Raw genomic sequence first — 13,170 nt, forward strand, 5'->3', positions numbered from 1 at the left:
CCGTGATGTTGCTGGCCGAGTTTACAACTCTGTGGAGTTTTCTCTGGTCCTGTGCATTGGCGCCTCCTTACTAGAGTCCGATGCAGCCCGTTGGAGTGCTCTCCACAGTATGCCTGTAGAGTTTTTGAGAATTTCTGTGGCATATAAAATCTCCTCAAACTCCTCACAAAGTACAGCCGCTGACGAGCTTTTTTCATGATTGTGTCGACATGGAGGCCTCAGGGCAGATCCTCAGAGAAGTTGACACCCAGGAATTTGAAGTTCTTCACTGCTGATTCCTCAATGAGGACTGGTTCATGTTCACCTGATTTCCTCAAGTCCACAATCAATTCCTTGGCTTAGCTAATGTTGAGTGCAAGGTTGCTGTGATACTACTCAATTTGCTGATCCATCTCCCTCCAATATGCTTCCTCGTTGCCACCTGTGATTCTACCGACAATCAGCAAATACTTCGACAATATTTGAATTGTGCCTGGCCATACAGCCATGGGCATAGAGCCAGTGGAGCAGGGGGCTAAGCACACATTCTTGAAGTGCATCTGTGTTGATTGTCAGTGAGGAGGAGACATTGTTTCTGATTCGTGCTGTGGTCTTCCGATGAGGAAGTCTAGGATCCAGTTTCAGAGGCCCAAGTCTCCTCTGCAAAAATTACAAAGATTTAAGATGTAATCTTCCTCATCTCCATCTTCAAGATTGACCCTTGTTCTAAATAAAAGACCAAATGGAATGAAAGGGAAGGGGATAACTTTAATATTGGAATGATATACAAGCTCAGAGGAATGGGGAGCAGAATGGAAAGAGAAAAATGAAAATGATCAAACATTGCAGGTAATCAATAGATCTCCCAACACCAATTACACTGAAAGGGTTACTAATCAAAAATAAGAGCTTGTTTCCAAAATAAGGAAATAAAAAGGAAAATTACATTCACTTTGAGGGCAACAGATTTCAAGAATGTGGCCTGGAGGAACACAAAGTTTGCAGGAAAGAGCTCAAGCATGGCATTTGGAAGGCCCAAAGGGGCCATAAGATGTCCTTGGTGAGCAAGATTCTATATAAAATTAATATTTTGTTGATTTGTGTGTACATTATGCAGTGTAGATTTTCCATATTACTTCCTGGGGGAAGGGATTGTCCAATACATACTGCAGTTTAAAGGATTAAGAGGCTAAAAATGAAAACAATTAAGTGGTTGACAGGATGGATGCAGAGATGCTTTTATGCTAGATGGTATAAAACAAGGCGATATCGCCTCAAACCGTGCATCTTGGCGCCTCACAGTTCGGCGGGCAGCAACCTCCTTTGAAGAAGACCGCAGAGCCCACCTCACTGACAAAAGGCAAAGGAGGAAAAACCCAACACCCAACCCCAACCAACCAATTTTCCCCTGCAACCGCTGCAACCATGTCTGCCTGTCCCGCATCGGACTTGTCAGCCACAAACGAGCCTGCAGCTGACGTGGACATTTACCCCCTCCATAAATCTTCGTCCGCGAAGCCAAGCCAAAGAAAGAAGAAGATAAAACAAGCCAGGCTGGGATCAGTGGATGTCATGAAAATTGGTGGTATGGATGACCAGGAACATGTCTAAGAAGGGTAGAGATCAGTTGGAAAGTTGGATGGAGTGTCAGCAGGTGGAATTTAATTCTGACAAAGTGAGAGGTGATGCATTTTGGGAAATCAAATAGGAGTTGGACAACGACAGTCAATGGGTCGTGTAGTCGTGTAGATGAAGAGAGAGATCTTGGGTCCAAGTCCATTCCTGAAATTAGTGACACTGATGGACAAGGTGGTGAAGAATACATGGTATGCTTATTTGTCATGGTTCAGGGCATAGAATATGTAAATTGTGATATACTTCTGTAGTTCTAGTTGCCACACACTGAGCTAGAGATAGTGAATACCCTCTACACTAAGATGTTCCTTGAATTTGCAAACTGGGAAACAATTGGATGGAGTGGACCTGTTTCACCTCGAGCAGGTAGATAGATTTTTTTTTCCAAGATAGAGGCAGCATCAAAAAATAGCATATTTTTTATGTTACTTAGGAGAAAGATCTCTGGATTCTTTGGTATATTGTTTTCTGTTATTTTATTTAATATCTGATTGAGATCATCCCAAAATTTTTCTACTCTCTCACATGTCCAGATTGCATGAATTGTTGTTCCCATTTCTTTTTTACATCGAAAACATCTATCAGATACTGTTGGGTCCCATTTATTTAACTTTTGCGGTGTAATGTATAGTCTGTGTAACCAATTATATTGTATCATACGTAGCCTCGTATTTATTGTATTTCTCATCGTTCCAGAACATAAGTAACATAAAAAACAAAGAATTTGGAATTGATTTGGAGGATGCACAAAAAAGATTTGTTAAGATAGCCCTAGCCGTAGCAAAAAAATGTATTATGTCAACCTGGAAATTGGAAGATAATTTGAAAATACAACAATGGTATATAGAAATGAATAAATGTATTCCATTAGAAAAAATAACATATAGTTTAAGAAATAATATTGAAATATTCGAACAAATATGGGAGCCTTACATTAAATACAATAGCGAAAACCTACCGGGAACAAACATTACCTAAGTTGATGGAAGGAGAAGGAAAGAAAAGAATGGACTCAGTAGAATTTCTGGTGTATTTTTGTTGAATGACAACATTGTCTGACTGGTTTAATGCAACCTAGATTGTATACCTAAAATGGATGAGGGGTGGTGGGGTGGGGGGGGTGGCCTGGGAGGAGGGAGGGGGGGGGGAGGAGAAAAAGTCACTGTATATGTGTGAAAAAGAAAAAGTGTATATCATGGCTAATGTGATTTATGGTGTGAAAAATAAAAAATAAAAAAATATTTTTAAAAAAAATTAGCATATTTTTATGGTGATGGAACTTTTAATGAAAATCTGGGAGGAAAGATGTTTACGTGGAATATCATTGATACTTGGAATGCACTGCAAAGAAGATGGTGGAATCTAATAAAATTACTATGTTTAAGAGGCATTTAGACAGATGCTGAAAAAGGTATAATGCTGTTGGAGATGGTCATAATGCAGGAAAATCAGATTAATGGAGATGGGCAAAAAGGTTAGCATGGGCATAATAGACTGAAGGGACCCTCTCTGTGCTGTACGACTCTGGCAATGGAATTCTAGAGCATGGTGGGAATGTGAATGTATAAAGGAACATGAATGGTAAAAAGTCATAGATCTATGCTTGGGGAATTGTACCATATACACGAGTTTCTTTTTTATGCATTGTAACATTTGATGAACCTGGTCATGTATCAAACCTTGTATTATTAAATCTAATTGTTTCCTTGTCGAACATCCAGTGGAAAGAATGTTTTTCTCTTGAGAGTTCATCTTGTTAAGCTGTATTTGCAGTTATCTTGTTCTAAATATGAAACAATTCCATCTTCACTTTCTTTGCTGTTACAGGTATTCAAACAATTAATTGTACTGCTTCTCAACATCAAGATGCCCCATATACTTCTGATACACCAGAAGTTACTCCATTAGAGGCTGTGCAGACACAACAACCATGCTCGATCAAGTCTTCCTTATCTGATGATTATCAAGGTTTTAGGAATGAAACCACAGGGGCAGCAAAAGGAGATGTTGCCCAAGGTAACTATAAAAACAATTCATTGAATATTATACCATAGGATGAAGTTTTGTTTACTAGAAGCATATTGGATTCCAATACAATGTGCAAAACTAATGAACATTTTTCACTTTTTTTTCCAAAAGTTATAAAATCTTCCTTTTGAAATGCAAATCTAATTTATTCTTACAAATTTGTAAATGGTAGATGGTGTATGAATGGATCAAATACCACATGAAATCAAATAACATAAAGATGTTTCAGTTGGTTTAACATAGCACATTGCATTTCATTGCTAAGAAGCAGCAATCAGAACAGCAAATTGAATGAATGATATAACCACAAAATAAATAACATCCTGGAGGAAACTCTGGAATCAACCCAAATATGTCACCAGTAGATCAGTAAAGTACATCATGACAAAGGATCTGGAAATGGATTTTCTGCCCTGGCAGAGAATGCCTCATGGATAAATAAGATAATATAGGCAATGGGAAAATGCATACAGATAGTTCCCGACCTACTATCATAATTGGGACCAAAGGATTGGTCGTAACTCAGATTGAATGCAAGTTGAATTTGCATCACCCCACGTACTTTAATGAGGTCTTCAAGCAATTTTAAAAAAACATCAACAAATGAACTTTTAATGAAGAATGCCAACATGAGTACAGCATAGTACCTTTAATAAAGATACTTAGCATATGAACTTCTAGTAAATAATAAAGTCCAGGGAGCTTGGGCTGTGCAGGGAACGGGGATGTCAGGCTGCTGCAGGAAGTGGGGAACCACTGTATACAGTACTTTAATGCAAAATATGTACTTGTACAGTAGTTGTAATAAAGATTTTTTTAATTGGGTCGTATGTGCGGGTAGATGTAATAACTTGTGGAGTTCGGAAGTTGGGAACTATCTGAACCCATAACTAATGAGGGGGACACGGGCGGCATGCACGTTGTGCGCATAAAATAGACTTGCTGGTGGAACACTGGTAGTGAAAATGGTGAAACCATCAAATAAGCGCAATTGAAAGGTAGTTCTGGATGCAGCAGCTGAGATTATTCACGGATAGAATTTTTCTAATTGATTCATTTTCTGTCAGTGATGTAAATTTGGCTCCATTGATGAATGAAGGTTAGACTGGAGAATCTGATGCTTTTATTTAGGGAGAAGAGGTTGAAGAGCTTTGGAGGTGAACAATATAATGATGATCTTAAATGGCCTCTAGTTGTTAACCAGGTGTCATTATCAGATACTGTAGTTCTCTGGCCAATATTATTGGCAAAAGATGAAGCATGCAAGGGAAACTTGGATAGGGAGCTGTCAAGATCTGGAGCACACCCTGCAATAGTGATGAAAACTGTCAGAGTTTAAAGATGTAATGAGAGAAACTAAGAGCAGGGGAGTGGGACAGGCTGGATTGTTCTACAAGAACTTGTTGAGAAAGTGAACTGAATGAGTGGAGTTGTGACCTTGTCCAACAACCACTTATGTAATTATTCTAGCTTGGGCAGCTATTTGTTTACTGTCCAGCTGCCCAATAATGCCATTGGAAGGGTGGGATCTTAATCATTCAGCATGAAAACATGTTCTTCAACCCAGTAAATTAATGCCAACCATCAGACACATCTGACATGAATCCCGTTTTGTTCTCCCCACATGCCCTCAACTGTGCAGATTTACTATTCACTTATGAATGAAGTCAATTTACTGTTCTGAATTAACCTGTGAATCTGTTAGTCTTTTGGGGTGTTTAGTGAGGTGGTGGTGGAAATGGTGGTGTGTGTAATGTGAAGCGCGCACGTCCAAACTCCGTACACCATTGGAAGTCAGAATTTAATCCAGGTCGCTGGAGTTATGTGCAGCAATTGTTAGTGGGCCACACTGCTGCTCTAATGTTGACAGTAATCTGGAGAATTGTACATGTGCAGATGCCTCAACTCAACTGTTCAGCAGCAGCGGTCCGGTTTTGGCTTAATGCAAAGTCATTGTGCAGATTGTGATTGGTGCAACCAGTATTATTCTTTTGAGGCATATCTGTTTTTGCCCTCAAATAAATGCCATTTTGGTTTCTTGTTCTTTCCACTTGACTGGCTCCGTACCCAGCAATCTCTTGACTTTGTGGAACTTTGAGAAATGTTTTCTTAATCTTGGAATTGAACCGTCTATGAATGATGTGTTTAGTGAAATAGAAACTGGTATTTTTTTTTTAAATGTTGCTGTCCTGACGTATCTAACTTTTTCTGCAATCTTTGCATTATTGCACCAAAACAGCAGTGAATAATTTTGATATAATTACACATGACTTTTTTTTTAACATTTATTATGCTTCCAATCAGAACAATTTTTTAAATAAGAGCAAGAAAAAAAGGTGATGGATAGCGGGGAAGAGCTAAATATTTATTTCTGAAAATCAAATTCTGTACATTTAAACATTTCATTCCTTATTTACACATATATTTCCACATGTATCATAAATCCAGAGTTGAACATTCCTTGTGGAACATGTGGTGATCAAGCACTGAGTAGGCACTGCTTAGGCAGTAAATTTGGCTCCTTTCATCCCATTGAGAATGGATTGATTGTTCAATATTTGGTTAAATTCAATTTTTCTTCTGCTCTATATGCAGGCAAAGCATAATATGGATCATATTCCACTTCGCAGGAATGGTTGCATTATTATTCTGGGTTAGCTTGGCTCAAATTATATTTGTTCTGGAGTTTAGGTCTTCAGCAGTACAGCTTGGGTCTTTTCAAGGTCTTTGTGCTGTTTTGGGTGCTTCTTGCTGCTGCTTAAGATTAATCAAATTGGCTGGCTTCTGTAGTCTTGAGAGAAGATGAAGGCGAATTATTGACCTCCACTGGCTGTTTTTGCTTTTGCACTTGCACACTGCGTTTGACCTCATTGAGGATAACAAAACTGTGATGGGGCTGTTGCTTCCTTTAATATGATAACATTGAAGAGCTTTGACCTGATTTGTTGTGTGGGATCATTGGTGTGCTGCATGTCAAGTACTTTTGTGGTTGAGGTGATGCCCATCTTGGAATGCTGTTCTACACCATACTGAATTGGAGTTCATCTCCCAATTTGGTAGTTATGGTGGGGTGCAAAGTACATGAGGTTATAGTTGTGTAGCTTTCAATAATCAGGTCAATCCTATATGTGAACTATTTATACCAGATCAGTGACACAGCACTTCAAAAAGTAATTTTGGTAAGATGCAGATATTTTTCCGTACAAGGACTGTGTAGTTGTGTCTCCTAAATGATATTCATTGACAAAAGTATATCTAGAGCAAGTAGATTGAGTAGGACAAGGTTGTGAGGTTTTCTTTCATGTTGGTTCAGAATGTCACTAACAATTACAGAGTTGTTGTCTGGCAGCACTGAAAGAGGCCCACAGGACCAGCATTACCATGCCAAAGAATGTGCCCTCATTCTTTATCCCCATTATAGCAGTAGGCTCACACCTTTCTCCTCTCCCATCACTGTAGTTATCCAAGTATTTCTTAAAGGAAAGTAACATACCTGCCTCTACTACTTTGTCTGGCAGATTGTTCCATATGCCCACCACCCTCTGTGGTGCGCTGCAGTGTGAACCAACCAGCGCAAACAATGAGAGGCTGTGCTACAGGCTTTAATTAGCTTAAAACATGCACACAAGGTTCAATATCCTTTCTGGCTCTGGGTGCTCTGCTCCCGCCCAAGGGCCAGCGCAAGCCTTTATGTGGGGCCGGTGATTGGCAGGGAGTAGGTGGAGCCAGTCTCCCAGATTACCTCTCTGCAGGTACAATGGGTTTCCCCCTGCAGTAGGCAGTGCAGGAGTGTGGACAGGCACATGCAGTCACCGACAGCCCAGTGGTTGTAATCACCGCACCCTCTGAAAATCTGTCCTCACACATCCCTTCTAAATCTCATCCCCTCACCTTTTGTTCTGCCCTCCTTTTCTCGGAAACCGCTTGACACTATCCACCTTGTTTATGCCCCTCATGATTTTATAGCCCTCAATAAGATTCCTGTTCAACCTCCCGCTCTACACTGACAAAAATGAGACTGTCTAATATTGAAGTCCTCCGCCAGAGCATTTGTTGTACTTCTTTCAGATGGTATTATATGGCGAGCTCTCCACTGGCCACCGTGACAGAGGTGCACCAAAGAAAAGGTACAAGGACTGCCTAAAGAAATCTCTTGGTGCCTGCCCCATTGACCACCGCCAGTGGGCTGATAACGCCTCAAACCGTGCATCTTGGCGCCTCACAGTTTGGCGGGCAGCAGCCTCCTTTGAAGAAGACCGCAGAGCCCACCTCACTGACAAAAGGCAAAGGAGGAAAAACCCAACACCCAACCCCAACCAACCAATTTTCCCTTGCAACCGCTGCAATCGTGTCTGCCTGTCCCGCATCGGACTGGTCAGCCACAAACGAGCCTGCAGCTGACGTGGACTTTTTACCCCCTCCATAAATCTTCGTCCGCGAAGCCAAGCCAAAGACAGACTTAACATTAAAGAGCACAGACTCATCAGGTATGGAAGCACTGCCATTGATCAAAAATTTAATTGTCACTGATGTACTGAGGATTCTTGGTAGTTAAATTCAGAGCTTCTGCTTCCCAATTTCATGCCACTTGTGCTGCCACCTCTGGTAACACTCTTCCATTAGTAGCACAAGAATTGAGCAGGAATGTGATGAGAAATTAGCCACATTTATGCATCTCTTCATCGATCAACCTGTGGCACAGCTCCTTCCATTTTGATGCAAGTCCTCAAATAAGAGATAGGAAAAGTGGATTTGCTTTTATTTCTGAATCTAATACTTCTGTGGTCCGATTAACTTGATAAACTCATACTATTAGGGCATCTTAAAGGTTGATGCCTTGCTCATTGGCTGGAATCTCATTTAGGAATGAGGATTTCCTTAAAATCACCTGGGCTTTTTCAAGGATCCAGTACAGCTGATAGTCGCACTTTTATCCAGGCATATTGAGTTGATTATAAATTCCTCAACCTCTATTGGTCTGATTTCAACCTGTTCCTAAGTCACTTCTCAAGGTCCCTGTTTTAGTAGTACAGCAAAATAACCATTGCATTTACTATACTGTTTTACAAACTGGTAAAATATTGCAACCACTACTGAAAATTTGGCATGGTTTCCAAGCACCATGGAAATTTACTTGATCTGATTTCCCATGTTATCTGAATTTGAGCTAAGCAACCATGAGTAATAATTGATTTGCCTGATCCTTTTCCTGAATGTGGGGAACAATGTTAAAAGCTGAATCAAGCTAATGTCTCCAAAAAAATGTTTTAACACAAGTCATTTAGCAATGCATTGTATTGGATATGGAATTTCAAGGTACCATATAGCTCAAAAATTTACAAGGTTGAGTACAAGAAGTTTCTAATATTGGACAGCATTGAATTTTTCAATTGAGGAAATCAACTTTTGGAGATCAGCAAGAAAGTATGGGATTACTAGTGATCATGAATTGCAGTCCTGGTTTAAAAGATCAAATGATTTGATCGTGTTTCTTGTGTTCTTACTGGACTTGCAAGGCAGCAGCGAGATGCTGTGCAGAAAATAATCAGTCTGAACTGCCCCTGGCCACTTTTAACAGTTTTGAGTGCCATTACCAGATGATGTTTATCTGTTTCTCTCTTCATGACAGAAACTAGTGGGTAGTATTGGGAAAAGTAATTAGCAGGGTAACTGCTAGTTATAGTAAGACTCATGAAGTGATGTGATCAATTTTTAAAGTTATAAATTTGCCAATAAATATTCTGGTTTTATAATAACTCAAATTTTGTCCAAATTATTAATTTATTAATTCTTAATGTTTGCAGATTCTGATAAGGTAGTTTGTAATAATGTCATTATTTACTTGCAAAAGACTATTAAATGCATATTTTTCCTGATGGAAGTTTTGCATTTGTTTTGTGGCTTTTCTGATCTCCAAAGCATCCAAATTAAATCTAAATGTTAGGCTAGATTGCAGCAAAGTTAGCTTGTTAACAATTTGTCTGCGGCCTCCTCCTCTCTCTGTCCTTTCCTTTTGCTCAGCATTTATCTGACCAAGAGGCAGAGGATCGATCTTGGTGACCCCCTCCACATGGTAATTGGTCGCCCTGCAGCTCCATCCCAGAAAGTCCATATAGCCTTTGACAGCTTTGTGTGACAAGCTAGCATTTAATATCTATGATATTAATATTACTGTACACATGTTTAAAATGTTGCATGAAAAGGGGATAGGAATGTGGAAAAAGAATGCAACCTATGGAGAAGCATGGAATCAAACTTGGAATTTCTGTAATAAACCACGTGTGGAATTGCTCAAGTTGCTATCTCATGGTGCAATAATGATGATGAATTCTCAGTGTCCTTATTGGAAAATTTAGTTCAAAATATTTAAAAATGATTTCAGGAAATAACATTGGTGGTGTTTACAAGTTCACCAAAAGGAAATTTAGGGTTTTTTTTCATGTTATAAGCATTGCTTATATTCTGGTGTGGTAGATTACGATTGTTAAATGTGAAGTACTCATAGCAGATGACCAAACGAAGCTATTTGTGTTCAGTAAGTTCTTGGTCATAATTTTTTGTTGTTTTTTTTAATGCTTTGTTATTGTAAAAGTTAAATCTGCTTTCCCCTTCCCCACCCCATTACATCTATTTGCACATGATCAATTTCATTTTTAACTATGAAGTTTTTTCTTGTATTTAGTAGTTAAAAAAACTGTAGATGTTATATCCACCCAGCTAAATTATTTACAATTTTGAGTCACTACTACAAATACTTTACTAGTGTCTTGTTTTTTTTCCCCTTTATATTCATTTGCAGGCTGGACGGTTTTCCACCAAACGTCTGAGAGAGTGACCTATAAATCTAATAGCAAACCTCGTACCAGATTCCTCAGTGGGCCTGTGTCTTTGTCCATCTGTTTGTATTTGTTCTTTTGTATTTGAACTAATCATCCATCTTCTCTTGCTGTCTTGGTCCATTTTATATTCTGCAGGAAGCCTGCTTTTTTATTTTAAGCCCATTTTTAAAATCTATTGGTTATCATGCACATTTTCATTTCATATACAAATGCTTTAGTGCACTGCTTTTGACTCATCACTAAATACTAAAGGCATATGTGGAAGAGCTCATCTTCTGTGCTTAAAATGCTATAACATTTATATGAAAATTTATTGAGTGTACCAAAGCTTTTGTATTTAAGTGTAATTTGTTTTTAAATAGCCTTTTCAGTTTTCCCCCAAAATATTACAAATATACAAGTCTACTCCCCTAGCATCTTATTTCACCAAAAAATGGAGAACTCAGAGCTCCTATAGAAGACTGGTCTCTTTCACACATGTTTCGACAATGAAGACTTGCATGTAACAAGCTGGATACTTAGCTGTGTATCACTAGGAAGGTCACTGGAGGCGACAACTCCTCTTAAAGGACTGTTAAATATTTTTACACTGTTGTATCTTTGAGATGTCTGCATGTGAAAAATTTTGAAACACCAGTGCTCCAGTTAGTGTTCAATAAAATTTCCTAACATGGTTTTCAATAGCTTTATGCAGCTCATTAATTTAAATATTTTCTATTCATTTATCATACTTGTAACCATGCCATCATTTTCCTAATAGTTTATAAATTGTTAAGTAAAATATATTTAGGATGCTTAAATTAGTGTGTTATGAGTTATGATTATTTATGAAAAGATGATACTTTATCATGAAAATCCTGGCTGGAGCACTAGAATTGATCCAGTTATGCTATTGTGAAAATTGCCGTAATATTTATAAAATGTTTTGTTTAAAGACCACTTTGACTTTTAAAGAAAAAAAGCACTGTTTCTCCTGAAAATTCACTTTAATTTTTAAGATGACTTTACTTTTGAACAAAACTTTGTGCTCTCAGTGCTTGAAAGCAAGGAATTTGGAACAGCATCACTAGTATTCAAGGACTTGGCCAGGTATATGACAGTTATGGTTAGAGATGACTAGCTGAACACCAATTTGCAGGTCAGGAAGCAGTCACATCCTGAAATATTATTCACAGATAAAGTGGTGCTGCATAGCACGTGTTAATTTTATTGCACACTTTGCACTTGCACTTCAACAACTTTGCTGACTGCACATTGAACTTTTTGTTGACATCCATTTTAGAAATTGGTGTAAAATTTTAAGATCACTTTTCACAAGCCACTTAAAAGGAAGCATCTCAAGACCAAAAGCAGCTTGACGTGTTCTAATTCATTTTCAGTTATGAATTAATGCATAAAGTCTCGATTGAATGGTAAATTTTAATTTGTCAAGTAGTATCATGTGTTTATCAAGCAATATTCTTGCATTCAAAATATAATAAGTTACTTTCTATAATTTACTCATTGATACTTTTCCAGTTATTGTACAAGATTTAAATAGCACTCTGAGCACACAGTTTTATACCCCATGTGTGAGTCACAATTTATTTAGTTTTCTGAATTAGAATATATATTTTTTAATTATTTAACTTTTTCAAGATTGTATTTCTGTATGGGTTTTGGATGTATAAAGGTATATTGTCCTCTCAGGTCCTGAAGGCCATTGAAATTATATAGTGACCAAAAAAAAAAAAAAAAAAAAAAAAAAAAAAAATTATATAGTGACAATTATTTTTATTTTGAAGAAATGCCCAGTTAAAATTTTGGCATTATTAATTTTGGAGAAATCAATATTTTGCTCATTAATCTCTTGGATTTAGTAAATGCTTTTAATGGTATGTGTTTATGAATTATTATTAATTTTGGAGAAATCAATATTTTGCTCATTAATCTCGGATTTAGTAGATGCTTTTAACGGTATGTGTTTATGAATTATTATTAATTTTGGAGAAATCAATATTTTGCTCATTAATCTCTCGGATTTAGTAGATGCTTTTAACGGTATGTGTTTATGAATTATTATTAATTTTGGAGAAATCAATATTTTGCTCATTAATCTCTCGGATTTAGTAGATGCTTTTAACGGTATGTGTTTATGAATTATTATTAATTTTGGAGAAATCAATATTTTGCTCATTAATCTCTTGGATTTAGTAAATGCTTTTAACGGTATGTGTTTGTGAATTATTATTAATTTTGGAGAAATCAATATTTTGCTCATTAATCTCGGATTTAGTAAATGCTTTTAACGGTATGTGTTTGTGAATTATTATTAATTTTGGAGAAATCAATATTTTGCTCATTAATCTCGGATTTAGTAGATGCTTTTAACGGTATGTGTTTATGAATTATTATTAATTTTGGAGAAATCAATATTTTGCTCATTAATCTCGGATTTAGTAGATGCTTTTAACGGTATGTGTTTATGAATTATTATTAATTTTGGAGAAATCAATATTTTGCTCATTAATCTCGGATTTAGTAAATGCTTTTAACGGTATGTGTTTGTGAATTATTATTAATTTTGGAGAAATCAATATTTTGCTCATTAATCTCGGATTTAGTAGATGCTTTTAACGGTATGTGTTTGTGAATTATTATTAATTTTGGAGAAATCAATATTTTGCTCATTAATCTCGGATTTAGTAGA

General features: G+C 37.3%; 1 protein-coding gene across 7 annotated transcripts in view; it reads left to right on the forward strand.

Moving 5' to 3' along the window:
* wnk2 (WNK lysine deficient protein kinase 2) overlaps window positions 1-13,170 on the forward strand; it is a 189,606-nt gene that overhangs the window by 158,214 nt on the left and 18,222 nt on the right. For 5 of the 7 annotated variants that reach the window (XM_069939761.1, XM_069939760.1, XM_069939757.1 and 2 more), the window contains 2 exons: window positions 3,442-3,630; window positions 10,442-10,540. In XM_069939761.1, coding sequence (XP_069795862.1) covers window positions 3,442-3,630; window positions 10,442-10,540 — 288 coding nt within the window. The remainder of the gene's footprint in view (window positions 1-3,441; window positions 3,631-10,441; window positions 10,541-13,170) is intronic. The other 2 variants (XM_069939758.1, XM_069939759.1) reach the window with 1 other exon arrangement.

This window comes from Narcine bancroftii, chromosome 5 (assembly GCF_036971445.1).
Source record: "Narcine bancroftii isolate sNarBan1 chromosome 5, sNarBan1.hap1, whole genome shotgun sequence".
NCBI lineage: Eukaryota > Metazoa > Chordata > Chondrichthyes > Torpediniformes > Narcinidae > Narcine > Narcine bancroftii.